We start from the raw sequence: 27,905 nt of genomic DNA, 5'->3' as shown, positions 1-27,905 counted from the left end.
GAAGTACAGGCAGGAAGACCAGAAGTTCAAGGTCATCCTCAGCTACATAATGAGTTTTATGGCCTCTAGAATATATGAGACCCTATCTCAAAGGAAAAAGCAACTCATGAATAATTTCAGTGGCCGACGTTGTGAATTTACTTTATTTTTCATAACCTTCCATGTTGGGAACAAAACAAGGGCAAAGGATTCTTGGGGGAGTGACAGGGTCAGAACACTGTTCCCAGGGCCACACTTTGGGACCAGCTGCTGGAGCCTCTGGGGTCATGTGTGCCAGGCTCCAAAGAGCTCTGCTCTATGGCAGGCAAGGGTCCTCGTCTGCATCCCTGGCCTTCCACCCTCCCTTTGCAGTTCATATAAATCTGGGTCATATCTTCCTGCTCTCTGTAGTCATCTTGGCTTTCTTCAGTACCTTCTCGTGGTGTCTTTGCATCTGAGCTCTTCCCAAAGACCATAAAGCACAAAGTGATATCAGCCATCATCAGTTTCCTCACAGGTGTGTGGAACAGCCAAGCAGTCCTCATTCTCAGCTAGGCCCTGGGAGGGGTTTGGAGGGCAGTTGGCGGTGTTAGCAGAAGCATTAGGAAGGTTGCCCGATTTGCTTTCTCTATGAAGTAACCTTTCCTCTACATACCATCTCTGAATTTATCTATTTTTTCCTTTGAGACAGGCTCTCACTATGTAATTATAGCTGATCTGGAGCTTGCTATATAGACCAGGCTGTCACTAATCTTCCAGAGGTCTGCTTGCCTCTGCCTCCTGAGTGCTGAGATTAAAGGAGTGTGCCACCATTCTTGGTGCTTAGTTTTATTGCATTTTTATTTATTAGTGTGGGTCTGTGCACTTTCATATGTAGGTGAGCATACAAATGCCACAGCACTAGAGAGGTCAGAGGCCAACTTTTGGGAGTTGTTTTTTTTTTTCCTTTCACCATATTGGTTCTGGGAACTCAGGCCATCAGGCTTGGCATCAATGTGCTTATGGCATTGGGCTATCTGCCAGGCCCCAGGATTTCTGAACTTATTTTACCTTATCTTTGGGCTTCTCTAGAGAACATTTCAGCTCCAGCCTTGTTGGCTTGGGATGATATATCCCAGGATCACCTGTCTGCCCCAGTGACATACTTGAAAAAAAACCATGTTTTTATAAAGAGTGAATGAGAGGTTACTCCTATCCTTTGAGGCCTTTTTACATTTTAAAATACTGAGCAAGGCCTTGCCCTGGGATGCTCCTGTGCCAACAGAGGAGGCAGAACTGTAGGGGAAGCTGTAGCCAGCCACTGGGGTGGCTACAGCTTCCCCTACAGTTCTGCTACTTTGTGTCAATACTTTGTACAGCAACCTTTGGAAATAATTCCTAAGAAATTTTCACAATCTCTTGTTTATCATTACATGGATGACATTCTTTTTATCAGATTCTAATAAGGAAACTTTGGAACATATGTTTGAAATGGTGAAGGAAGTTCTGCCTCGTTGGGTTACAGATTGCCCCAGAAAAGATACAAGGAGGAGATTCTATTAACTATTTAGGTTACAAGATAGACTTACAAAGAATCAGACCTCAAAAGGTACAAATTAGGAGAGATCGTTATCAAACTCTTAATTCTCTTCAGAAATTATTAGGGAAAATTTCTCAATTACAGACGTTTATTGGTATAGAAGGACATGACTCAAAGCATTTTAAAATGGCACTTAAAGGTGATAAGGACCTAAATAGTCCTAGGATATTATCTACTGAGGCAGAAAAAGAGTTGCAATGGGTAGAAAACAGAATATTGGATGCACATGTAGATCGGATAAACCTTGATTTAGACTGTATTCTGGTTATCTTGCCATCCAGAGAATACCCTTCTGGAATTGTGATGCAAAGGGAAGACACTATATTGGAATGGATATTTCTGCCACATAAACAGAATAAGAAGTTAAAGACATATATAGAAAAGATTTCTGATTTGATTTTAAAGGGTAAATTAAGACTTCGCCAGCTGACTGGAAAAGATCCAGCAGAAATTATAGTACCTTTAACTAATGACAAATTTCCTCCTTGTGGAAGAATAATGAATATTGGCAAATAACTCTTACTGACTTTTTGGGAACAATTAACAAGTATCCCAAAACTGACAGAATTAAATTCATAAAAAAAGACAGTCTGGATTCTTCCACGTATTGTAAGATAAACTCCCATTTCTGGAGTTCTTACCTTCTACACTGATGCCAACAAATCAGGTAAGGCAGGTTATAAAGCAGGTGAGGTAAGTAAAGTAGTTCAAAGTCCATATACATCTGTACAGAAGGCAGAATTATATGCAATTCTCATATAATAATGGTACTTATGGATTTTACAGAACCTCTTAACATAGTTACTGATTCCCAATATGCAGAGAGAGTTGTGTTACACATTGAGACTGCAGAATTCATTCCTGATAATACGGAATTAACTTCTCTGTTTTTACAATTACAGGAAACTATCAAAAACAGAAGTAATCCTATATACATTACACATATCAGATCCCATACGGGTCTGCCAGGGCCACTAGCACAAGGCAATGATGAGATTGATCGTTTATTAATTTCAAGTGTGCTAGAAGCCTCAGAATTTCATAAGAAACATCATGTAAATAGCAAAGGTTTGAAAAAGGACTTCTCCATCACTTGGCAACAAGCCAAGGAGATAGTGAAAAACTGTCCTACTTGTTCCTTTTATAATCAAACTCCATTGCCAGCAGGTTGTAATCCTAAAAGCATTCAGAGAAATGAGGTTTGGCAGCTGGATGTCTTTCACTTTGCAGAGTTTGGAAATTTGAAATATGTGCATCATACAGTAGACACATTCTCAGGGTTCCATTGGGCTACTGCTCTTAACTCTGAAAAAGCTGATTCTGTTATTACACACCTTCTAGAGGTGATGGCAGTTATGGGTATACCTGCACAAATAAAAACTGACAATGCTCCAGCATATGTCTCTACAAAATTGGAACAATTTTTCAAATATTATAACATAAAGCATGTTACTGGTATACCACACAATCCTACAGGACAAGCAGTGGTTGAGAGATCTAATAGAACACTTAAGGAGATGCTCAACAAACAAGCTTGGAAGACTAAACCCCCCAAACATAGGTTGCATAATGCTTTATTAACACTAAACTTTCTTAATGCCAATGAAAAAGGACAAACAGCTGCAGAAAGACACTGGACTATGGAAAAAACTGCTGAACTCAATCAGCTGGTATACTTCAAATGCACTGGATCCAACTTGCTCCATTTCAACTGACACTCCGGCCAAAGCTTCGGGTACTGACTTCAATCAAGTTGAGGATTTCAAGCGAGATCTTCTATCAAGAGAATCCCATCTAACATGGACTGGATAAAATCCATTCAAGACTTTTACTACACTAATATTTTCTTCCTACAGGACCCCACATGACTATCATTGTCCCATTTCAGCAGGAAGTAACTTGGAAGATGCTACACCCCCTTTCCCCATTGTTGTCACTTAGGATAGTGTATATACCTAGTTAGGGATAGCTTCCTATTGTTTATGGTTGGGATTGGAAGGAGGTGTTCAGGCTTGGACACCTCTTTCAGATGACTTTAGGGTTTAGTTAAAATAGATAGTTAGGATGTGACATAAGCAGATTGTTGTATCTTCTTATATTTTACCTTTATGGTTGTTAATTTTGGATACTTTACACTGTTAAGTTTTAATCCTCTTTTAGACTAAAAGGGGAATTGTAGGGGAAGCTGTAGCCACGCCTACTTAGGGGCTGGCTACAGGTGTGCCTGACCACAATTTCGAGGGTGTGGTCAGGGTGACGTAGTGTGACTGCATTTGCTTTCGGCTTCACTTTGGTACTTGCTGGACAGACTGCTGCCACGCCGGCTGGCTAGGTTGCTCTATAAGTAAGGCTTTTAAATACCCTATTAAATACCCTTATATTTCTACCTGACTCCGTATTGGTAATTTCCCACTATACAGAACCCATACAGTAGGAAAATCAGGTTGATTTTTCTCTCAAGTTCACACACAGAGGGCACACCCTGAAGTGGTACCCACACAGAGGACCCATCATGATGTTGGGACCCACATAGAGAATACTTCCACAGCAATTTCTGATGAGTCCCTGGGAGGTGAGGCACACAGCTTTTGGGTGAGTTGGAGAGAAAGAGAGAGGCATGTGGTAGGGTTATTGTTCTGGATGGGCAAGGGATAAAGAAGGAGTTAAGGAGTCACATGGGCTAAGGTAAGCCAGAAGCTGGGAGGAGAGCGGGCGCTTCCCTAGGTCCTCACAGGGATCTGTACCTTCATGAACTTGTTACTTCATTCCCCTGAAATCCAGAGTCTGAGGATAAAGTCCAGCCCCATGCAATTCTCTATGCAGTGGCCTCACTATATATGGTGCTTTGGTGTTCTGTTCCTAGTGACTGGTAAGTATCCTGGACTGTAGTCCATCTCTTTTGAATTTTTGCTGGTGTGTGTGTGTGTGTGTGTGTGTGTGTGTGTGTGTGTGTACTGTGTGCATTTACAGGTATGTGTGTGTGGAGGCCAAAGGTTGATGACAAATGTCTTCCTTGATTTCTTCCCACCTTAAATATTAAGGTAGGGTCTGTCATTTGAAGCCAGAGCTTGCTGCTTTGATGAGTCTAACTAGCCAGCTTGCTTTCAGAGATCCTGTCTCTGTCTCCTGTTTGCTGGGACTGTGGGTGTCCTGTTTGCCTCCTGTTTGCCTGTCTCACATGGGTGCTGGAGATCCAAACTGGAGATCCAATCCTCAGGCTTTGGTAACAAGTGCTTGGCATGTTGAATCATTCCTGGCCACGAAGTTTTGGTGTTTACAGTGGTCTTCTATAATACTGGAAAAGAAGTTATCATTTACCTCAACTTTAAAGATTTTTGTTATGGGATTTGAGAGATGATTCAGTGGTTAAGAGCACTAGCTGCTCTTCCAGAGTACCCAAGTTCAATTCCCAGCTCCCCACTTGGCAGCTCACAGCCATCTGCCACTCTAATTCCAGAGAATCAAGCATGAGTACCAGGCATGAAAATGAACACATTTTTAAAAAATATTTTGTATATATGTATGAGTCTCAATCAGTCTCTCTCTCTCTCTCTCTCTCTCTCTCTCTCTCTCTCTCTCTCTCTCTCCCTTCTCCCTCTCTTTTCTTCTCCCCCTCATTCCCTTTGTCAATGTACACATACATACATAGATTCTTGAAGAGTCCAGAGGATGGCACCAGATTCCCTGGGTCTGGAGTTAAAGGTGGTTGGAAGACATCATACATAGGTGATTGGAACTAAATCCATGTCCTCTGAAAGAATAGCAAGCATTCTTAACATTTGAGCCATCTCTCCAGCCTCTTACCTTAGCTTTAATATATTCTCTGCTGTAGGGGACAGCATGGAGGGTGGTTCCAAAGATTCAAGGGCTTGCACAAGAAGGAGAAGTTCCTTCTCAGGGAGGCACAGAAACCAGCACTTTCTTCCTATCTCATCTGACCCAAGATTTTGCTGTAACCTGAGTAGCATCTGCCTCTTTGAAGACACAGTCTGCTTTCATTTCCATTTCTTGACCACTCCCAAGAGTACTGAGGAGGTGCAGAGGCGTCCTCTACCTAGAGAAGCTGGACAGTCTTGGCAGAGAACTGAGCTTGGTGCAAGAGACAGTACTCAAGGAAGAAACAGTCATCCACATAGGAGACCTGAGCTCTGTCCCAGTCTATGTGAGTGCCTAAGCATACCCCACCTTAACAGTCTTTGCTGCCTTGGAGGGGCTTCAGAAAGTTGAGCTAACCCTCTACTCCTGCATTCTGGCAGTGGTTGTGCCTTAATTGCACCTGGAATAAGATCAGAGCCCTTTGAACTACTGGCTGCTCAAGGTCTTTCTTTTTATCTTTTGTTCTTTTATTATCTTTGCAGGTGTTTCAAACAAAAAACAAAAAAAGGAGAGCTACTCTATTGAACTGTTCTTCAAAATCCAAACCCGGGGGCCAGCAGGAGAGACTGTATTACATAATCAAAGGAATCAGAATTTTCAAAAAGAATGGAATCACAATAGTTGTTTGAATTAGTGTCATTAAAGAGTTATGTTCCAAGCTGGGTGGTGGTGGCACATTCCTTTGATTCCAGCACTTGGAAGGCAGAGGCAGGCAGACCTCTGAGTTCAAAGCCAGCCTTGTCTACAAATCCAGTACCAGGAGAGCCAGAGCCATGCAGAAAAACCCTGTCTCACAAAAAACAAACCAAACCAACAAACAAAACAAAACCCCAAAATTAACATTCCTGGGTGAAAGGGTGACTTGGTACCAGAAACATTTCTTATGGGTTTGGGGGAAGGGTTGAGTATGGCTACAGGGGAACCTTCTCCAAGACTGAGCTTTGATTCAGCTGTGACACTGGAAGCCTGTGCCCTGCAGTCAGTCTCTCTCTCTCTCTGTCTCTGTCTCTCTCTCTCTCTCTCTCTCTCTCTCTCTCTCTCTCTCTCTCTCTACTTATCTCTCCTCCTCTCCTCATTCTATGTAACCCAAACTGGCCTTAAACCCACTTTGTAGCCCAGGCTGGATCTGATTTCACTATATAGCTCAGGGCAGCCTGAGCTTATTGAGATTACAAGCGCACACCAACATGCTCAGGCTTCTCTCCTCCATTGATGAGTTTGGGGCACATAAAGTACATCAGCAATCTTCTAACATACCATCTCCTTCACATATTGATGCCTTTCTAAGCACTGGTCTCTTTTCATTTTATTATTTATATCTTCTTTACTTATTTACTTAATTTTTTGAGACAAGGTCTCACTATGTAGTTCTGGCTGGCCTGAAACGATGTAGACCAGGTTGGCCTTGAACTGAGATCACAGAGATCTGCCTGCCTCTGCCTCCTGATCGCAAATATTAAAGATGTGTACCACCACATCTGGTTCCAATACCCTTCTCTGTCTTTTCCTGAAAGGGAAAATCCCTTGTGTCTAATCCCAACTGAAGTGTCACTTGCTCTAAAACAGCCCTCTTATCACAAAATGTATCTCTGTTTTCCCAGAGTATACATGTCTTTTAAAGTAATTCTGTTATATTAATTCTTTTAAAACATTAAGTCACGTGGTGGTGGTGCATGCCTTAAATCCCAGCACTTGGGAGGTAGAGGCTGGTGGATCTCTATGGGTCTGAGGCCAGCCTGGTCCACAGAGTTCCAGGACAGCCAGGGCTGTTACACAGAGAAACCCTGTCTCAAAAAAAAAAAATGAAACATACAGTCATTAGCCAGACAAGGTAGTATTTAATCCCAACACAGAGAAACAGAGGCAGGCAGGTCTCTGTGAGTTTGAGGCCAGTCTGTTCTACATAGCAAGTTCCTGAACAGCCAGGGCTACAAAGAGAGACCTTGTCAAGCAAGGACAGCTTTGAGGGGATTGTATTTATTTTAGTTCACAATTCCAGGTTGCAGTATTCATTATAGGAAAGTCGAGGCAGCAGGAACTTGAAGTAGCTGCTCACATTACATGCACAGACAAGAGCAGGGAGAAATGAGTTAATGTATGCATGCTCACCACTCAGCTCCCTTTCTCATTCTTTCACAGTCCAAAACCCCAACCCAGGGAATGGTGCCACCCACAGTAGGCTGAGTCTTCCCGCAGGTCATTCCCACAGGCCAACGGGAGGAATTGTCTGACCCCTCACTGAGACTCTTCCTAGTGTAAGACCCCCAGAAGCTCAGGCCTCCAGAATCTTTTCCCAGGACTGCGGCCACCCCACTCACCATGAGGAGGCAGAAACTCGATGCAAACAGCAAGAGGCTTTAATGAAAGGTGGACGTTTGTACAAATGGACTCTCTCAGCATGCAGGCTAGAGAGCAGCCCCGTCCCCCAGGCACAGGCGTTTTTTAAAGGCAAAAACCACAAGCTTAGGGAGGGGCGTGACCAGAGTCATGGGTTCCTAGGAGGCCCTTTGTCTTGAGGAAAGGGCTGGGAATCAGATGGCCTCCTGACCCACCAGTTATAAAACCTGCAGACCTCAGGATATGCTTATCTTGCTTGACAAATGGTAGCTATCTCTTTGTTTCATAGGGACCCTTAATTGTTAATTATTGACACATTGGCCAGTGGGGCAATCTGTTTCCTCTATGAGCCCCTGGGGTGAGTGGCCATCTGGGAATTCTTGGTACCCAGTTATCTTATGGCCTTGTAAGCTGGTAAATAACAGGCCCTAAGTCATAGTAGTGGCCTTAGTTTCTGGGTTAGGCTGCCCTACATTCAGTTTGGAGAGTTTCCTTATCTGGGCTATATTTCTTTGCTAATTTTTAAGTCTTTCACTAGGTAATCCTAGATTGTCAGAGTTACAGTTAGAAATAACCATCACATTTCCTTAAGGAACATATTGTCAAATTGCCTTCTAAATATTTATGTTCGGGGCCACTGAGGTGACTCAGTGGGTCAAGGTGCTTGCCCCCAAGCCCGATAGTCTGAGTTCTATCCCTGGGACCTGCATGGTGGAAGGTGAGAACTGACTCCTCAGGCTGTCCCGACACACACTAAATAAATGCATATAGAATATTAAGATATTCATGTTTATATCCATAGACTAACGCATCTCTTAGCCTAATGCAGAGAAGCTCCTTTTTTGTAGAAATTGATTTTAAAAAAAAAAATGTTTGGAGGCGCATATAGAGGCAGGAGGGGAGGGGAGCCGGCACTGACCATGAGCCACCATAGAGATACAACTCCTTCAGAGACCTCCAGACGTCCTAGAGAGGAACCGGACACGGGCCCTTTCTATAGGGCACCTGCCTGACAGCATCCGCCACCCACTTCCGGTCCGCGCAGGCTGGGGCAGGTGCTGGGCGCGCAGTCCGTCAAGGCCGCGGGCGGGTCGGGACGGAGCAGGCTGCAGCTTGGCGGGGCAGCTGCGGCACGGAGGTCGCCTCTCCACGCACAGCCGTGGTCTCAGGTAAGATCCACGCGGGTCGCGGCCGGGCCAGGCTGGGGAGTGGCGGCTAACGCCGGGTGTCGACGACCCGCGGGAAGACCTTGACCCTGCGACTCTGAGGAGCGACACGCAGCGTTTTAGACGCAGATGCAGGACGGTCACTGGAAGAATAGCCACGCGGCACCTTCCGTCTGCAAGAGGCTTGAGAGGAGAGATCCACGAGGGCCTCTCGCCCCCAGGGCACCGGCGGAACGAGCTAGGCAATAGCTAGGACGTTCGAGAAGGCTCGATGCGGCAGAGAGGCGAGTGCTGGAGTCGGTTTAAGGGGAGGGTAGAGAAAAGCACAAGCATCCCATAGAATCTGTAGCAGAAGGTCGTGGCCTCTCGCCCGCCAGTTGCGCCAATAATCTGAGCGCCTTAGCGCTTTGGGCTTGGGGCCTGTTTCTCCAACCTGCCCGCCCGGAAGTAAACAAGATTCATTTTACGAGCTGCTTTGCAGCCTCTTTTTCCTCAGATGGAATGTACCCTTCCCACTCCTCTCTCCCTCCGCTTCTCCTCTCCCTTTCTTCCAGCCTAAGCCAGGCTCCGGGATTACAGGCAACTCCTGCCATGGCTGTTAATCTTTCTTTTTTCGAGACAGGGTCTCACTGTGTAGCTCTGACTGTCCTGGAACTCACGCTGGCTTCTTCATCCCGATGCTGAGATTAAAGATGTGTGCCGCTACACCTACTCGTTCTTTCTTTTTTTAAATATATTTTTATTTTATGTGTATGGGTGGGTTTTTCCCCCTGCATATTTGTCTGTTTACTGCATGCATGCCTGGTGTCCACAGTGTCCAGAAGACACAATAGACCTTCTAGAACCGAAGTTACAGACAGTTGTGAGCCACAGACAGTCTGTGTGCTAGGAACTGAACTTGGGTCCTCTGCAAGAGCAGTGGGCGCTCTTAATCATCTTGCTTCCTTTTAAGCCTTCCGTATTTTGGGAGGGAGACAGCTATATATGCTGCTTGCATATCCTGTCTGTGTCTCAGCTTTTATTTATTCTCTTGACATTTTTGTACATGCATATAACGTATCTTGACTATATATACCCTGTCTCCCTCCCCTGCTCCTCCCAGGGCCACCCAAACATCCCACTCCCATTTTCAGTCCCCTTTTTTGTTGGGATGCTGACTGATTTCGCTGGCTTAGTCCTGTGCAGGTCTTACACAGGTGACCATGGCTGCAGCAAGTTCACGATGGGAGTGGTCTTGTCATGTCCAGAAGACAGTATTTCACATTGCTCTTTCCCATCCGTCTTCTGGCTCTTATGTTCTTTCTGTTCCCTCTTCCACTGTGTTCCCTGAGCCCGGGCTGTGTAGGGGTATTGACACACATGTCCCATTTAGGGATGAACACTCAACAGTCACTTCTTCTCAGCCCTTTGACCATTTATAAGTCTCTGCATTAACTGTAAGCAGATAGAGGTTTCCCTGACCACTAATCTATGGGTATAAACATAAATATTTAGCAGGTGGTTTGATACCATGTCTATTTTAGCAAAACCACATTAGTAGGTGCTTCGTTGGGTCCAATACGCTCCTTGGCTATGGGTTTTGGCCAGGTTTACAGTACCAGGCATGAATTTCTTCCTGTGGAGCAAGCCACAGATCCAGTCAGAAAGCAGTTGGTTACCTTGATGTCACTATTACACCATTGGACATACCTTGTCTGGCAGGTTATTTGTTATTGTAGCATGTAAGCTTCACTGCTAGGTAATGCCAGCAGTGCCTTTTCTCCTGAAGTGGGCTGTATACCACCTTCCAGCACTATGAAAACTAGCTAATAGGAAATTCCAGCTTGACTTCTGAGTCCTACAACCAAAGTCTATTGTGTCTTCAGGAGCAGGGCCTTATGATCTAGTTACATGGGCAGTCAAGAGCAGTGGCAATGGCCTATGCAGCATTGTCTCTAGACTGAGTACACCATCACAGTCAACCCACAAGTGAATCTGTTGGTTTTGACCACAAAATTTGTCTTAGTTTTCTTTGCTTCGTTGTCTCTACCCTGACTAACCTAAGACCAGGCCAGTTGATAAGATTTTGAGGGTGTATGTCAGCTTCCTGAGAATAGTCATGGGTGTAGACACATAGCTGGTGGGCTGACCTCCTGGGTGTCCTCTGTTCTCAGAAGGGCCCTCTCTGTTGTCACCCTCAGTCTTTCTGGAGCTTGAAGATGCTGAAAGAGCGTCTGGAAATGGCAGAAGATCTTCAGCAGCATATGGGTGCTCCAGTGGTGAAGCTGGAGAAGGAGCTGCCATGGGGCCGGGCAGGGGAGGACTCAAGTCCTGAGGCATTCCGGCTGAGGTTTCGGCAGTTCCGCTACCAAGAGGCCGCTGGTCCCCAGGAAGCCCTCAGGGAGCTCCAAGAGCTCTGTCGACGGTGGCTGAGGCCTGAGCTGCACACCAAGGAGCAGATCCTGGAGCTGCTGGTGCTGGAGCAGTTCCTCACTATCCTGCCCCGAGAGTTCTACACCTGGATCCGAGAACACAGCCCAGACAGCGGCAAGGCTCTGGCAGCCATGGTGGAGGACCTGATGGAGAGCACACCGGAGGCCAAGGCGGTGGGTGAGAAGAGGGTGTCCAGGCCTTGCGCGGTTGGTGTGGGAATCAAAGAGAGATTATGGAAGTGGTGGAAGTGGATCAGACATAGATAGAACCTGCTCCATCATCCCCCCAGCCCCTAAAGAGCTTTCTGGAAATGGCTGCAGTTTTAGCAAGAAGTGTCAGGTTGAGGAGATGACTCCATGGGTTAAGCACTTGCCATGCAAGCACCAGGACCTGAGTTCGGATCTCCAAGACCTATGTGAAAGCCACATGAGGTAGTGTGCATGTGTAATCCCAGTGGTGAGATGCAAGGTAGAGAGAGGAGAAGCCCCAGCAGTTTGCAGTTCAAGTAGCCAGGCATCCTCAACAGGAGTCAGCAAGAGACCCTGACATAAGGTAGAATGTGAGAACCAACACTGGAAGTTGTCCTCTGGTCTCCGCACATGCCTGTACTCATATATATGATCACACATGCACATCATATACACAGAATGGTTTTTTTGTTTTTTTTGTTTGTTTGTTTTTGAGAGCCATCTCTAGGGAACCTCCTGGTGAGCCTCAAATCCAATGAGAGCAGTTTTGATTGTTCCGGGTCCACTGTGAGCCCTGCATGCCCTTGGGGAAGAGGCTAGGCTAATGGCAGTGCTTCTGCCAGTGGCACCTGGGATTTAGCCACAACCCCACTCTGTCACCCTGGGATTCCTTATTCACCTTTAGGAACCTCTGCTCAGGCAAAACCAGACTTGTGGCTTCACGTTGTTACAGAAAAGCAGTTTTAGGAAGAGCAGAGTGGGGTGTATTAAAAAGCATTTTTTTAGGGGTTGGGGAGGTAGTTCAGTGGATGAAGCATTTGCTACGAAAGGACAAGAGCTGGAGTTTGGTTTCACAGCTCCCCAGTAAATGCTGGGTGGGCATGATGGTCCCCCTGTAGTCCACTCAGGAGATGGAGTTGGCATCCACTGAGTGAGCTGGCTAGACAGACAGTGAAATCAGCAAGCAAGAAATCAGGTGACAGACTTTTCCTAAGTACATTTAAGTCGCAGAGTGATAAAGGAAGACACCGAGGTCACCCATTGTCCTCTACATAGGCATGCACACGCACCCTCACGCATGCACAGATGGCACACATACCCGTGTCAAAAAAAAAAAAAAAGACACTGTAAATATCTTTTAAATTTTGATTTTATGTGTGTGGGTGTTTTGCCTGCAAGAATGTCTGTGCAGCATGTGCAATGCGGTGCCTCTAGGGTCCAGATCTCCTGGAACTGGAGTTAGAGCTAGTGATGAGCTGCCATGTGGATGCTTCAGATTGAACCCAGGTACTCTGGAAGAGCAGTCAGTGCTCTTAACCATTGAGCCATCTCTTCAGCCCTTAAATAAATACTTTAAGGCTGGGAGTTAATAGAGAGAGAGGTGCTCACATTTTGGCTCACTGTTTGTTTGGAAATTATGGTGGCAAGAGAGTGAGACAATTGGCTACACTACATCTACCTTCAGGAAGCAGTGATAAATGCTGGTGCTCCCCTCACTTTCTCCCTTTTGTTTGAAAGATTCAAACATTTACTTCTTATTGTGTGTCTCTGTGTTAAAATATGCACATATATCCGGGTAGCTACAGAGACTGGAAAAGGACATTGGATTCCTTGGAGCTAGAGCTACAAGTGGTTATGAGCTGCCTGGTGGGGGCACTAGGAACCAAACTTGGGTCCTCTGCCAAAGTAGTATGTGTTCTTGGCTGCCAAGCTCTCTCTCCAGCCCTCACTCTCTTTTGATTGATTGTAGGACCTCACCTCATGGGATAGTGCCGTCTGCATTTGGGGTGTGACTTCCCACCTCAGCTAACCAAATCTAGACACATATCCTCACAGATGTACCTAGAGGTTCGTCTCATGGGTAACACTGATTAAAAACTAGGTTAAAAACTAGGAGAAAGAAGAAAAGGGAATAGGCAGGGCCTCGTATCTGTCACTGCAAAGTTCCACTTTCTGTACTCATTCTGTTTCTCATTTGCTAGTTCACTTTGGGAGAGTTTAGCATTCTTCATGTGGAAGAAGTCAGCAGCTTCTCTTTCCTCTTCCTTCTACCCTGTCTCCCTTTCACCTCCCCCCCCCCATCCCTTCCCTCCTCTCCTTTCCCTCTCTTCTTTCTGTTCTTTTGTTCTTTTTTAAACAGGGTTTACTATATAGCCCTGATTGGCCTGCAAGTCACTAATTAGACTGTCTTTAACAGCCTCCTGGCAGGTCTCATTCTAATTGGTATGGGGATTCTTCTTAGGTTCCATGCCATGTCCAGGGAGAGCCGCTGGTCACCACAGCCCTTGGCGGAGGATCTTGGCAATCAGGCATCCATTTGGGACCAGTAGAAGTCAAACCTGAGTGGGGGATACTTCAGGGGGAAGGAGTTCAAAGCCTAGGCCCAGGCACTGCAGAACAGCTGAGCCAGGGCCCTGGAGACGGGACACAGGCCTTCCAGGAGCAAGGTAAGATGAGGATGGAAGGTGTCTTTCAGAAACTCAGCACTGAGCTAAGTAGTTACCGGTAAGGTATAATTCTGAATTTTTCGGGCTACCTCCTCTACCCCAGTAGGAAGCAGATGAAATGTTTTTTACACCTTGACTGGTTTTACAGGGCAGATCTAGAATCATGTTCTCTTAACATTTCTTCTCCTGTCCCCTCATAACCCTTCTAGAACCAGTAGGAACTATGCTGGTGATGTGGGAGACTTAGTTAATAAGTGGGGAGACAAGTCACACACCATGTGGGACACGTGAGACTTCGTTATTCCTGGGCCTCAGAAAGCTATCCTCTTGAGTATCTCAGGAGTGTGACTAACTCTGAGAGGACAGGGCTAGGACAGTCTTCTCAGCCAGAACAGGGTAGAGGACACCCAGACTCCTGGCTGTGGGTCATTGTCCTGGAACTCACTTTGTAGACCAGGCTGGCCTTGAACTCAGAGATTCACCTGCCTCTGCCTCCGGAGTGCTGGGATTAAAGGTGTGTACCACCACTGCCTGTCTCTGAAGTAATTCTTTGTGGTCTGTGGTTCTGAGATCATGTGTGTTGCAGTGGGGTGCTTTTGAATTGTCAGACAACAGCCCTGTTGCTTCTCTGTGTTCTGCTCAGCGCTGCCCATTCTTCATGCGGGTCCAGGTCTTCCCTCTGTGAGCACCAGAGACCAAGAGATTGCTGCTGGGTTCCTTGCAGCAACATCCCAGGTGAGCTAACATATCTGTTTGGGAGATTTTGCTGGTTTGTTTATTTTTTGAGATGGGGTCTTATGTAGCCCAGGCTAACCTCAAACTCAGAATGTAGCTGATAGGGCCAGAGAGATGGCTCAGCAGTTGAAAATGTTTCCTGTGTCCACAGAACACAATGTAGGCTTCCGGCATTCATGTCAGGTGGATCACAGCTTCCTGTAGTTCCAGCTTGGAGGAGCTGAGGCTCTTTTCTGGCCTCCCTGAGGGATGTACATGTCTGCCTCTCTCTCACACACACACACAAAGTAAATCATAAAAAAAAGTAGCTGAGGATATCTTTAATGTGTTCCCATATCCTGAGTGCTGTGCTGGGATTATGGGCGTGCAGCAGACACATGGTTTTGTGATTCTAAGGATGGAGCCCAGGGCTTTAGACGTGCTAGGCAAGCACTCTACCAGCCCATCCTTATCCCTAAGCACCATACTCCATTGTGCTTATTTAACATGGCTTTATTCCTTTTTTAAATTAAAATGTATTATTTATCCTCATTGTATGCATGTATATAAGGTGGATATGTGGGTGTCCGTGCCATTGCATGTGTGGAGGTCAGAGGACAATGATGTGGTGGTTTCTCTGCTTCCACCTCCTTGTGGGTTGTCAGGACAGTTCTTTCGAAAAGCCTTATGGTGGGGCTTAGGGGTGAGGCAGGTGGCACGGGCTTCCAGGTTCAAGCTTGAGGAGGGAGTACAGGTGACATCTGGATGCTGAGGTGGTGGGGACAAACAGAGCCACCATGCAGGATCAGAGCATGTTGGTCACCCTGCATTAAAGCTGTTGGGAGACGGTAGTTCTCCCAGCTCCTCCAGGGTCCAGTTCCTTCTGTCTTTGCTGTGCTTGAGCCTGTTTTTGAAGCTTCCCCAGCTTTTTAAAAAATGTATTTAGTGCATTTGTGGTGGGGATGCACCACAGTGTTCATGTAGAGCAGAGGACAGCTTGCTACAGTCAGTTCTCTTCCCACCAGTGCAGTTCTAGGAACTGAACTGAGGTCATCTTGCTTGGCAGCAAGCACCTTAACCCACTGAGCTAATTTACCAGCTCTGGGGTTCTTCCTTTTTTTTCTCTTCATTTATTTTTACTTTTTAGGTGTATAAATGTTTTGCCTACGTGTATGTGTGTGTATCACGCATGTGCCTGGTACACTCAGAGGCTAGGAGATGGCATCCAGTCCCCAGGAACTGTAGTTACAGGCAGTTAGTAACTGTCATGTGGGTACTGGGAACTGAACCCCAGTCTTCTGCAGAAGCAGCTTTCTTTACAGCAGTGTCCTGTTGTTTCAGGGACTGGGGCCATTTAAAGACATGGCTCTGGCTTTTCCTGAGGAGGAATGGAGGCACGTGGCCCCAGCTCAGATTGACTGCTTCGGGGAATATGTGGAATCACAGGACTGTGGGGTCCTTCCAGGTAAGGAAGGTGAGAAGGGAGTTTTGGAAGCTGCAGTTTAAAGAGTCTTGTCCTAGCCGTGGTGCTGCTGACAGGATAGTGTGGTAGTGTGGTTGAGTCTTGCAGAAGTGTGCCCATGACTGACGGGCATCGAGGACTGGAGAGAAAGGAAAGGAGCAGAAGAGGAGCATTTGACCTGGTTCACCCAGCAGATGGCTACCGACCAGCCACTGAGGCAGGCCTGTGTGACAGCCGTGTGTGTGTGTGTGTGTGTGTGTGTGTGTGTGTGTGTGTGTGTGTGTGTGTGTGTGTGTGTGTGTGTGTGTGTGTACGTGCACTTGTGTATATGAATGCATATATCTGTGCTCATGCCCAGAAGAAAGAAGAGGGTATCATGTTTCTCCCTTTGTCACTCTGTCTTATTCCTTTGAGGCAGACTGGAGAGTGATTTTTCAGATAGTCCTAGTGATCTTCTGATCTCTGCCACCCACAATGGTGGTGTTACAGACATGAGACCACACACTGGCCTTGTTCTATGCATACTGGGATCTGAACTCAGGGCCTCTGTTTGCACAAGTGCTCTTAACCACTGAGCCATATCTGTAGCCCCACTGACTTAGATTTTGAAGGAAGTAAAAGTCTGAATTAAGAACATTAAGTGGGAAGGTATTAAAATCTGTCATGCAGGGGGGTGGTAAGGAGTAAAGAAAGAAAGGTCGGAGTCCAGGGTTCATGGGCATGAAAGGTATTGAGGTTGTTGACCAAAGGAAAAGGAAAGGAGCTATTAATGGGACATACTAGGAAGCTGAGTATGATTGTGTAGGCCTGTGATTCCCCCCTTCGTGGCATGAATTCAAGGCCAGCCTGGGTTACAGAGTGAGACCCTATCTCAGAAAGCCAGACCATCACCACCACCAAGATAAAGGGATACGTTTGGAGAAGACATGGTGCAAGAAGTTTCTTGGGTGTCACTGTTAGAATGTGAGGAAGGCAGAAAAGGATGTGAGATGAGTCTCCTTTCAGACATGCCTTTCCAGGGGGCCACAGCATCACAGTGAGAGAGCAGGCCGCAGGTCTGAGGAGGGGCAGCATTATAAAAAGCCATAGGTAACATGATGGAGCCTGAAAGCATAAGCAGCCCTGGGGGCCTGGAGAGGAGAGATAGCAGCCTGTAGATCTCTCAGTTCTTTTCAGAGCCCCACAAAGAAGTAAGTTCCTTTTTTGTAGATTTGGGGGATGGTGGTGGGAAGCCCACACCTTGTCTCCTAGCCTGACCTAGCCCACCTAGCTTGTGGCACACAGGAAACCCTAGATAAGAGTGTAAAGTTACAACAGGAGTTTGTGTCTGTCTGCCTGTGTATGGAAGGGGCTGGTCTTGCTCACATCTCAAGTGGTAGAGAGGGTAGGGCTACAAGGTCATGGCAGCTCTCTGGAGCTAGCAAAGAAACAGGGACAAGAGACAGAGAGACGGGTTGGCACCTGGTTTCTGGGCATGAAGGAGAGCAGCAGTTGGAGGGTCTATGCTGGCACATCACCGTATTCACCTCCTTTGCCACACAGGTGCTGGGAACAAGGAGAAGGAAGCCAAACCCCAACAGGAAGACCTGAAAAGAGCATTTGTTGGGTTGACTTCTGATGGGTTTGGAGAAGCAGCCATCCAGGTTCCCGGGCCAGGGGCTGCATGTGAGCAGGAACCTGGAGGATCTGGGACCAGTTTACCTGGGCTCCCTGCTCCCCAGCATGGGGTCCCCCTGCCAGATACCCTGAACACCCACAATTCTTTCTGGAAGCCTTTCCAGTGCCCTGAATGTGGAAAAGGCTTTAGTCGCAGCTCCAACCTTGTCAGGCACCAGCGAACCCATGAAGAGGAGAAGTCCTTTGGCTGCGTGGAGTGTGGGAAAGGTTTCACTCTGAGGGAGTACCTCACCAAGCATCAGAGGACCCATCTGGGCAAGAGGCCCTATGTGTGTGGTGAGTGCTGGAAGACCTTCAGCCAAAGGCATCACCTGGAGGTGCACCAGCGTAGCCACACTGGGGAGAAACCCTACAAGTGTGCAGACTGCTGGAAGGGCTTCAGCCGGAGGCAGCACCTGCTGGTGCACCGTAGGACACACACTGGGGAGAAGCCCTATACCTGCGAGTGCGGCAAGAGCTTCAGCAGGAATGCCAACCTGGCAGTGCACCGGCGTGCTCACACTGGGGAGAAGCCCTATGGCTGCCAGGTGTGCGGCAAGCGCTTCAGCAAGGGGGAGCGGCTGGTGCGGCACCAGAGGATCCACACCGGCGAGAAGCCCTACCACTGCCCTGCCTGCGGCCGCAGCTTCAACCAGAGGTCCATCCTCAACCGGCACCAGAAGACCCAGCATCGCCAGGAGCCCCCGGTGCAGTGAGCTTACCGTGGGGACAGCTCTGTCTCGGGGATGACTCGTGTTATACCAAGTGGCCTGGGCAGTGCCCAGTGAGGGACAGCAGAATGTGTTCAAGCAGGAGGAGGGCAGAGCCTGGTGTATGGAGAGCTCCCAGAGAGCCCAGTTTCTTTCCTTCACCTGTTGTAGGGAAACACAATCCTGAGCTTCGGTGTTTGGGGTTTTGGTTTTTTCCTCCCAACAGTGGGGTTTGGAACCCACCTCCTGTCAAGTTTGGAGGTAAGGGTAGAATTTTGTTGTGTATTGTCAGCTTGAAGCTCATTTTTCTTTTCTTTTTGAGATAAAGTCTCATATTATCTAAGTTGGTCTCAGATTAGCTATGTAGCTGAAGATGATCTTGAACTTCTCATCCTCCCGCCTCCATCTTCCCAGTGCTGGGACTACAGGAATGTGCCACCATGCCTGCTTTACCTGTTTTGGAGATGAGACCCAGGCTTTGTGCATGTCAGGTGGGCTACTCTGCTGACTGAGGTATGTGACCAGCCTTGAAGTTCAATTTTTGGAGAGCTCTCTCTTGCCTGCAGATGGTTAGCACAGGCCTGCCCTCCCTCCGTCTGTTTTCATTTGCAAATATTTATTAAGCACCCATGGTGCTCCTGGCTCTGAGAAATGCCATGGTGATTGGGACCAGTGAGATCTTGGAGCTTGTGAGCAAAGCTGACGCAGTAGTTTGTAAGTAGCCCAAAGCACGTGTGTTGCAAGTGCCACATCCTGTGCTAGCCTGTCCCTGTGTGGGACCTCACACACTCTCCACCTCAGGTGGGGACTTCTCTCATGCAGCCTTGTTTATTTTGCTCTCTTGGCAGCCTTATTGTTGTGGACTAGAACATCCTACCCTCATCTGTAAAGTGTCCCCATCCCATTACTCCTGCACACTGTAACCACAGCTACTAGGAAATTAATATTTTGCTACTGATCATTGAATAAACATGGAAATATTTTAAAACAATTAGTAACTTCCCTGTAAACACCTGATGAATTGATCTGAAAGACAAACTAGTATTGGACAGTATTTGATGGCATTTTGGTATATATAAGACCTCTGAGAGTGAGAGTGATGGGTGTGTGTGTGTGTGGTGCTGGGGATTGAACGTATGACCTGAAACATGCTAAGCAAGCATCTTGTCAGTGAGCTATATCCCCGGCTCTACCTCTCCTTGTTTAGAAATTAATTTTGAGGCCGGGCATTGGTGGTACACACCTTTAATCCCAGCACTCCAGAAGCAGAGGCAGACGGATCTCTGTGAGTTCAAGGCCAGCCTGGTCTACAGAGCTAGTTCCAGGACATGCTCCAAAACAATACAGAGAAACCCTGTCTCATAAAACAAAAAACAAAAAATTAATTTTGAGGCAAGGTTTGATAAATTGCTCCGGCTGGCTTTGGAATTGTTTTGTAGCCCATGCAAGCCCTGAGCCCTTGCACTGTATCCTCTGGAGTAGCTGGGACTCCCCATCTCCAGCAGGCTGGCTATTCTCTTTGTTCTCTTCTCATTCATCTTCTAAGTGTTTATTGAGGTCCTACAGTGCGGGTAGGAGCATTTCTGTAAGCTTAGGATGCATCAGTGAATCAAACTGGCCATCACTGAGCTTGGGCTAGAAAGAGATGTCCCCACAGTTAGAGAGTTGCTACTCTTGCAGAAGACCCAGGTTTGCTTCTGGCACCTTACACCAGGCTGTAACTGCAGCTCCAGGGGATCCAACACACTCTCATAGGCTAGCCCCTTCAGGCATCTTCACTGCTATACACAGACCTCCCATGAATATGAACATTATTAAAAGTAAATCTTTACAGGCTGGAGAGATTGTTCAGCTACTAAGAGGGCATGCTGCTCTTGCAGAAGACCTGAGTTGATTCCCATCACCCACATTGAATGGCTCAATACTTCTGTAACTCCAGCTCAGACAACCTCTTCTGGTCTCTGCACACAAGTACATACCCACGTAAAGACATATATACATGTAAATAACATTTTTAAGAAATCTTTGAGCTTGTAGGACTCACATCTTAGTGGATGAACTTGATCTTCAGAGTCCATGGATAGCCCATGAATCCTCTGGGTCTAATGAATTTTTGTTGGTTGTGTTTTTAAGATATGGTCTCACTAAGTAGACCAGGCTGGTCTCCAACTCAGAAATCTGACTGCCTTTGCTTCCCAAATGCTGGGGTTCAGGGTGGGGCTTAAGCCCCATCAGCTTCTTGCTCTGCGTTACATTTTCTACCTACCTTATGAATAGTCCCTCTCCTCCACCGTTTGGACTCTTGTCATCGGAGACATTTAGGGACATGAATACCAACTCTTCTATTTTCATTTCTGTTACTGTGATCAAATGACCAAAAACCATAAGGGAAAGGGGATTTATTTTGGGTTGCAGCTCCAGTTTATAGTCAGTTATTGTGGGGAAGTTGCAGTAGGAACTTGAAGCTCTTGGTCACATCACACAGTCATGATGAGAGAGGGCTGGAGAGGTGACTGTGGTAGACAACTGCTCTCAGAGGAGCAGAATTTGAGTCCCAGCTCCCATATTGAGTGACTCAAAGTCACCTCTAACTCCAGCTCCAGGGGATCCAGTGGTCTTTGTTGATCTTTTCGTACCTGACTACACACATAGAGAATTTTTTTTTTTTTTTTTTTACAAATCTTAAAAATAAAGAGCAAATAAATTTGAGGCCAGCCTGGTCTACAGAGTGAGTTCCAGAGTATCCAGTCTTGAAATCCTGTCTTGAGAAACAAAAAAAGAGAAATACACGCATGCTTGTGCCTACTGTATTCAGCCTCTTCTCATTCAACACAGGCCCAGATTCCCTGATCAGGGAACACTGTGGGCCACCGTGGCCTGCATTGTCCCATGTCAATTAAGACAGTTCCTCACAGATATTACCACAAGCCAATCTGATCTAAACTGTGGCTAATTGAAACTTCCCAGGAGACTAGACTGTCAGGTTGACAGAACTAGCACAGCAAGGGTGAGGTGAACCCCATTTTTCATGTGTGTGCCGGCTCAGCAAAGTTAGGCTGTCTGTACATTAAAAACAATTTCCTTGTGGATTCCTGGGAATTTCCCTAGCACCGGGCTTCTTCCTAACCCCATAATGGTTCCCTCTATCAAGATACCTCTTTCATTACTCTCCCTCTTCATCCCTCCCCCCAACTCAACTGTCCCATTCCCTCATGTTTTTCTCCCCTCCCTTTCTCCCCACATTCTTGATTTACTCAGAAGATCTGGTCTATCTAATTATGAGACTAACAGATTAGACTCTACTCAGGCTTGGTAGCAAGTACCTTTATCTAAAAGCCATTTCATCAGCACCATCAAACTTAGAATGTTTTAATTAATTTTATGCATATGAGTGTTTTGTCTGCATATGTGTCTGCATACGATGTGTGTACCTGGTAACCTCAGATCCCCGAGGGCTAGGGTTACAGATGGTTGTGAGCCACCATGTAGATGCTTGCTTGGAATTAAACCTGGGTCCTCTGGAAGAGTAGACCACTGAGCAACCTCTCCAGCTCCCTCCCATTATTACTATGTTTATGCGTGCTTTGAATATATGTGTGTGCACCGAATGCATGTCTTGTTGCCCATGGAGGCCAGAAGAATGCACCAGATCCCTTGGGTTCAGTGGTGCAGACTGTATGGATGCTGGGAATTGAACCCAGGTCCTCTACAAGAACATCAGTTAGCCACTGAGCAACTTCTTCAGCTCCCTTTATTGAATTTTTATTCAGCAAACCCCATCCCTATTTATTAGCTGTGTCCACAAGTCCATGTTAAGCAAGTGCAAGCTTTATCTGAGATGCCCACAGTAAGCAAAGCTGGAGTCTGTGTACAGAGTCAGTTCTTTCTGTTCCTGATCTCAGACAGGTTAGGCAATGCTGGTGGCCTCCTGCCACCCAAGCCCAGTGATGGTGGGGGCTGAACTGGACATCTGGGTGACCTTCTGTGTATTTCAAAGCCAGGCAGGGACCAGGGCTTTATATACTAAACATAACAGTTGTGTATTTCTCTGACTGAATCATAATAACAATCAAAAATAATGTGTGGACACCAGAGGACAACCTTGCCTGTTGTTCCTCTGGTGGCCATCCAACTTTTTTTAAAAAAATAAAAAATACATTTTCTTACTCTGTGTGTGTGTGTGTGTGTGTGTGTGTGTGTGTGTGTGTGTGTGTGTCTGTCCGAGGACAGCTTGAAGAAGTTGGTTCTTCCACTGTGTGAGCACTGGAGATGGAATTCAGGTTTCAAGGCTTGGAGGCAAGCACCTTTACTGCTCAAGCAGCTTGATTTCCCCATCTTGTTGAACAAAAATTTGTCTTTAAATTTATCTTCATGGGTGTGTATATGTTTTGCCTGCCTTTATATCTACGTGTATTCCTGGCACCTCTGAAGGTCAGAAGAAGATGTTGACTCCCCTGGAACTGAGGTCATGAATAATAATGAGCTACCATGTAGGTTTGAAATTGAACCTGGGTTGTCTTCTAGAACAATAAGTGTTTTTAACCACTGAGCAATCCAGCCCTCCATTTTAGGATTGTGAGACAAGGCCTTTCACCAGTCGGGAACTCACCAAATAGGCTAAGCTGGCTTGCCAGCAAGCCCCAGGAGTCTTCCTGTTTCCACCTCACCACAGCACTGTGGTTACAAATGTGTGTGTAGTTATGTTCAGCTCTTTACCTGCATGCTGGGGTTTTTAATTCAGTTCCTGATGCTTACACAGCCAGTCGTCTTACCTGCTGAGCCATCTCTCCAGCCCCTAGATTCAGTTCTTACAAGAAATGCAGGATGAGGGGCTGGAGAGATGGTTCAGCAGTTCATAGTTCTTGCTGCTTTTCCAGAGAATGAAGTTCGGTTCCCAGCACCCACTGTAACTCCAGATCTAGAGGCTCTGATGCCTCCATGGGTACCCACACATATGTGTGCCACTCACACACAATTAAAAATAAATCTTTTAAAAGAAAACTGTGGGCTGAGTGTTTGACTTCTTACCCTTACTGACCTTTTTCACAGTAATCAACTACCTATATTACTTCCTGTGTTGGCAGTCAGTTTTTGTTTAGTACTTGGCATGGAATCCATACCTTGCTTATACTTGGTGTTGCTACATTTGTAGTGCTAGGCCATAATTTATTTAAAGAATTACAGCGCATTTGTGGATTTAAACATTTAATATTAAACAGTCCACAGGGTTATAGAATTTGATGCTCAGTATATTTCATCTTTGGCTATGGAAACCTCTTTAATTTGGCTTTATAAAAAAAATTGTGTGTTCACATGTGCATGTGTGTGTAGGCCTGATATTGCCTCTCTTGGTTCCTTTCCACCTTTATCGTACTGAGGCAGGGTCCTTTGCTGAACCCAGAGTTTACAAATTTGGCTAGCCTCAGCTATACAGTTTTCCCAAGGGTCCTCCACCTCTGCCTCCTGGCCAACCAGAACTGGGCTTTTTTTTTTTTTTTTCATTAAAGTTCCCCAGATAATTTTTTTTTTTTTTTTTTTTTTTTTTTTGAGGCAAGGCTTCTTTGTGTAGCTCTGGCTGTCCTGGAACTTTCTCTGTTCCAGGCTAACTCCAAACTCAATAGATTGCTTGCTTCTGTCTCCTAAGTACTGGGATTAAAGGTGACTGTCCCCATGCCTGGCTCCCTGGATAACTTAATGTGTGCAAATTTATTATTTTTCCAGAAGCTTTCACAGAACGTCTTCTTTGGTAAATACATTTTTGGGGTAAAGTAATTCCTTGAGATCACCTAGAATTGTGTCTAGTCCTACACTCTTGGGGAGACCCCACTTCATGTCCTTAACTTTCCTCAAATAGTCTATCTGCTGAATTTTGTAAGTTTTATGTGGTTAGTTGATGACTTTGTTTACTAAGTATTATGATGTCAGAGCAATGCTGGGAAAACATCAGGTATGACATCCTTGGCATGAAAGCAACTGCCAAGTAGGCTCCTGTTTGGAGAATAGAACCTGTCAATGAGATGTCAACATTTCCTGATAGGTATGAGGACTGTTCCTAACAGTGTATTCCTAAAATCTGACAAAATGCTGTTATTTGCCTGAAGTTGTCTGAATGTAGTCTGAACTACCTAAAGTTTATGGGGTCATTTGTGGTCTTAGGTTAAATATTTACCAAGCCAGATTGTGAGGAAACAGCACGTGTCTCATCATTGTTTTGTTGTTGTCTTTTCCTTGTGAATCAGTCACCAGCCCTGCCTTCAGTTTATTCTGTATCAGCAATATTGGAAGTTTTCTGTTTGACTCACAGAATGCTAATCTGCAAGCCTAGAGTATGTACTTCTGAGTGCCAGGTCAGATCACCAAGAATGCAAATGCCTTTCCACACTCAAGTGAACAGGAGACAAGGCCTGGGGAGATGGAGCAGCCTGTAAGAGCACTCGCTTCTCTTCCAGATGCTCTCTGTGAGGAACAGCATCACACACACACACACACTCACACACACACACACACACACACACACACACACACACACACACACACAGATACACATAAATAAAAATTTAAAGTCTTAAAAATAAAAGAATGAGTGGTGGGTCTGGAGTGGGGCCAAGGGATCTGAACTGCTATTACCATTTCTTCCCAACAACCCTGTTCCCCTCTGCATTTTGAGACTATTCACTGAATGAATGTATAGTCTCACTTTACAGGTCTGTATTGGATGAAACTAATGGTGGCCCATGCCTTAACTATGTGGCATCACCTTCTTCGAACACCAATTTTGCCTGATTAGCTTTAATTGTCACCTTGAGACATACTCGAGTCATCTGGAGGGAAGCTTCAATTGAGGCATTGCCTGGATCAGACTGACCTCTGGGGAGTCTGTGGGATGTTGTCTTGCTTACTAATTGATGCAGGGGCACCCAGCTTACTTTGGATGCCACTATTCCTATCCAGGTGGTCTTGGGCTGTATAAGAGAGCTAGATAAGTATGAGCCTACAAGCAAGCAAGCCACAGAACAAGCCAGCAAGCAGTGTTCCTCCATGGTTCCTGCCCTGACTTCCCTCAGTGATGGACTGTGACCTGGAAGTCAGATAAAGCTTTCCCTCTCTAAGCTGCTTCTGGGTAGAATGTTTTATCACAGCAACAGTGAAACAAGACTAGCATCACACCTTTGCAAAGAGCTGATGAGGAAGGTCAAGTTGTACTCGAGCTGGTGTTGGAAGTTCCTGCAAGCTAGTTTCTGTTCCTTTTGACTCCCATTTGCTGTAGCTAAACAAGGCTCTCTCTTCCAACCTGGCAGCTCCATCTGCCATTGTCCTGGAGGAGTTTACTTCCAAGAATGTCCTGGAGTCCACAGAGGGTACTTTAAGCCTATGGGAGCCACTTGCAGAAAGATCCGAGGCAGGAGATGGAGAAACATGGGCAACTGGCAGGGAGTATAGTCCCTCTGAAAATGCCCACACTGACATCCACTTAGATTCGCACTTCTACAAATGTCTCAGTAGGTATAATGCATGAGGGAGGAAAAAAAGAGTTATATTGGGGGCTGGGGATATGGTTCAGATGTGGAGTTTAGCAGGCATTAGAAGGCCATTCCATCTTCAGCACTGCTCTAACTGGACTGTGGTGCTGCACAGCTGGAATCCCAGTACCCAGGAGGGAGAGACAGGAGGACCCATCCAAGGTTCAAGGTTATCCTCTACTACATGTGATTTTTAAAGCCAGCATAGGTAGGAAATCCTACAAAAAAGTCAACTTTCAGCTTCTTTGTGTTCTCTCTCTCTCTCTCTCTCTCTCTCTCTCTCTCTCTCTCTCTCTCTCTCTCTCTTGTGTGTGTGTGTGTGTGTGTGTGTGTGTGTGTGTGTGTTGACACATGAATGTGTGAATGCAGGTATTTACTGAGGCTGGAAGATTATGTCAGATCCCCTGGATCTGGGGTTACAGACAGTTGTGAGTGGCACAACATGGATGCTGGGGACTAGATTCAGGTCCTCTGGAAGAGCAGCAAATGCTCTTAGCTGCAGAGCCATCTCTCCAGCCGCAATTTTCAATTTCTTATTTATGAAATTCATTCTCTTATGAGGTTTGTGAATATATACTCCGGTCAAAACAGGCCATGGAAGGAAATGTGTCACACATCCTTTGGAGATGACACTAACATTGACAGAAGAATCTTCCATCTGAACTTTGGTGTCCTGGATTTGTATTGGGTGTGCATTATGTATGTAATGTAAGTGTGACATCTTAGTTACTTCTCTGTTGCTGTGATCAAACACCTTGACAAAGGCAACTTGAGAAGGACTTATGGTTCCAGAGATGGAGGAGTCCATCACCATCATCGAAGTGAGCATGGCAGGAGGCAGGCAGGTGTGGTCCTAGAGCAGTAGCTGGGAACTCATCTCCATCCATGGAACAGGAAGCAGAGAGAGAGAGCTTGGGATGACATACACCTTTTGAAACCTCAAAGCTTGTCCCCAGTGGCATATTTCCCCCAGCAAGGCCACACCTCCTAATCATCTCCAAACAGCCACCAACAGAGTACCAAATATTCAAGTGCCTCAGACATGTGGAGGGCATCCATTCAAACCACCTGGCTGACTTTGGTAATTCATTTGCTATGGATGTGAAGGTTTTGGACACCCCAGGCTGTGTTGACACCTACTATTCACTCCCATCTCTGTGCTGATACTCAATGCTCAGCACCATCAGGAACTGTAGTTGCTTTTTTTTTTTTTTAACACTTTGCTGTCCTGGTGGGGGAGGGAGCGCCACCTAGCTCCGAAACAATCACACATGGAGACTTATTTCTAGACAACTTTCCTTAAATTATCCCATCTACCTTTGGCCTCTGGGCTTTTCCTTTTTCCATTTCTGTATATCTTTTCTTTCCTTCTTATTCCATGTCTGGCCCCTTGCTCCTCTCCTCCTTCTCTCTTTTTTTCTCTATTTTTTTCTCTTTGCCCACCAACCCTGCCTATATCTCTCACCTGCCCAGTTATTGGCCATTCAGCTCTTTATTAGAAAACCAGTTAGTTTAGGCAGGGAGGGTAACACAGCTTCACAGAGTTAAACAAATGAAACATAAAAGAATGCAACTCATCTTTGCATCATTAAACAAATATACCACAGCATAAACAAATGTAACACACCCTCAACTAATATTCCACAACAAAGGACTCTTAAGACCAACAAAGTGGCATGTGTGCAATATGTATTGCCTACAATAGGCAAAGATAGCCTGCAGCTCACTATGTAGCACAGGCTGAAGTGAACTCACAATATGCCTGTCTCACCTTCCTGAATGTTGGGGATTTGCAGACATGTACCACTATGCCTGGACGATTCTTCTCTTGAGTATGTGTGTCTGTGTATTTGTTATGT

At 46.0% G+C, this 27,905-nt stretch overlaps 2 protein-coding genes across 6 annotated transcripts; both read left to right on the top strand.

Moving 5' to 3' along the window:
• Positions 1-266: 266 nt before the first annotated feature.
• Positions 267-5,732, top strand: Tmem225b (transmembrane protein 225B). The gene is given in 5 exon segments (XM_035444151.1): positions 267-424; positions 426-496; positions 4,293-4,431; positions 5,524-5,593; positions 5,595-5,732. Coding segments are annotated over 5 exon segments (576 nt in total).
• Positions 5,733-8,800: 3,068 nt separating this feature from the next.
• Positions 8,801-19,524, top strand: Zscan25 (zinc finger and SCAN domain containing 25). 5 transcript variants are annotated; one of them, XM_035443168.1, is made up of 7 exons: positions 8,801-8,940; positions 9,061-9,221; positions 11,091-11,522; positions 13,780-13,984; positions 14,628-14,719; positions 16,040-16,172; positions 17,703-19,524. In XM_035443168.1, exons 3-7 carry the CDS (start codon positions 11,136-11,138, stop codon positions 18,530-18,532), a joined length of 1,647 nt encoding a protein of 548 aa, XP_035299059.1. In that variant the 5' UTR covers positions 8,801-8,940; positions 9,061-9,221; positions 11,091-11,135; the 3' UTR covers positions 18,533-19,524. The 5 variants fall into 5 exon arrangements, with proteins under 5 accessions (XP_035299059.1, XP_027269454.1, XP_027269453.1 ...); XM_027413653.2 differs by lacking the exon at positions 9,061-9,221 and having other exon boundaries at positions 8,808-8,940; positions 11,118-11,522; XM_027413652.2 differs by having other exon boundaries at positions 8,808-9,221; positions 11,118-11,522.
• Positions 19,525-27,905: the final 8,381 nt, after the last annotated feature.

The sequence above is a fragment of the Cricetulus griseus genome, chromosome 4 (assembly GCF_003668045.3).
Source record: "Cricetulus griseus strain 17A/GY chromosome 4, alternate assembly CriGri-PICRH-1.0, whole genome shotgun sequence".
NCBI classification, from domain to species: Eukaryota; Metazoa; Chordata; class Mammalia; order Rodentia; family Cricetidae; genus Cricetulus; species Cricetulus griseus.
The sequence above is the reverse complement of the archived record's forward strand: the minus strand, read 5'-3'. Positions and strand labels throughout refer to the sequence as shown.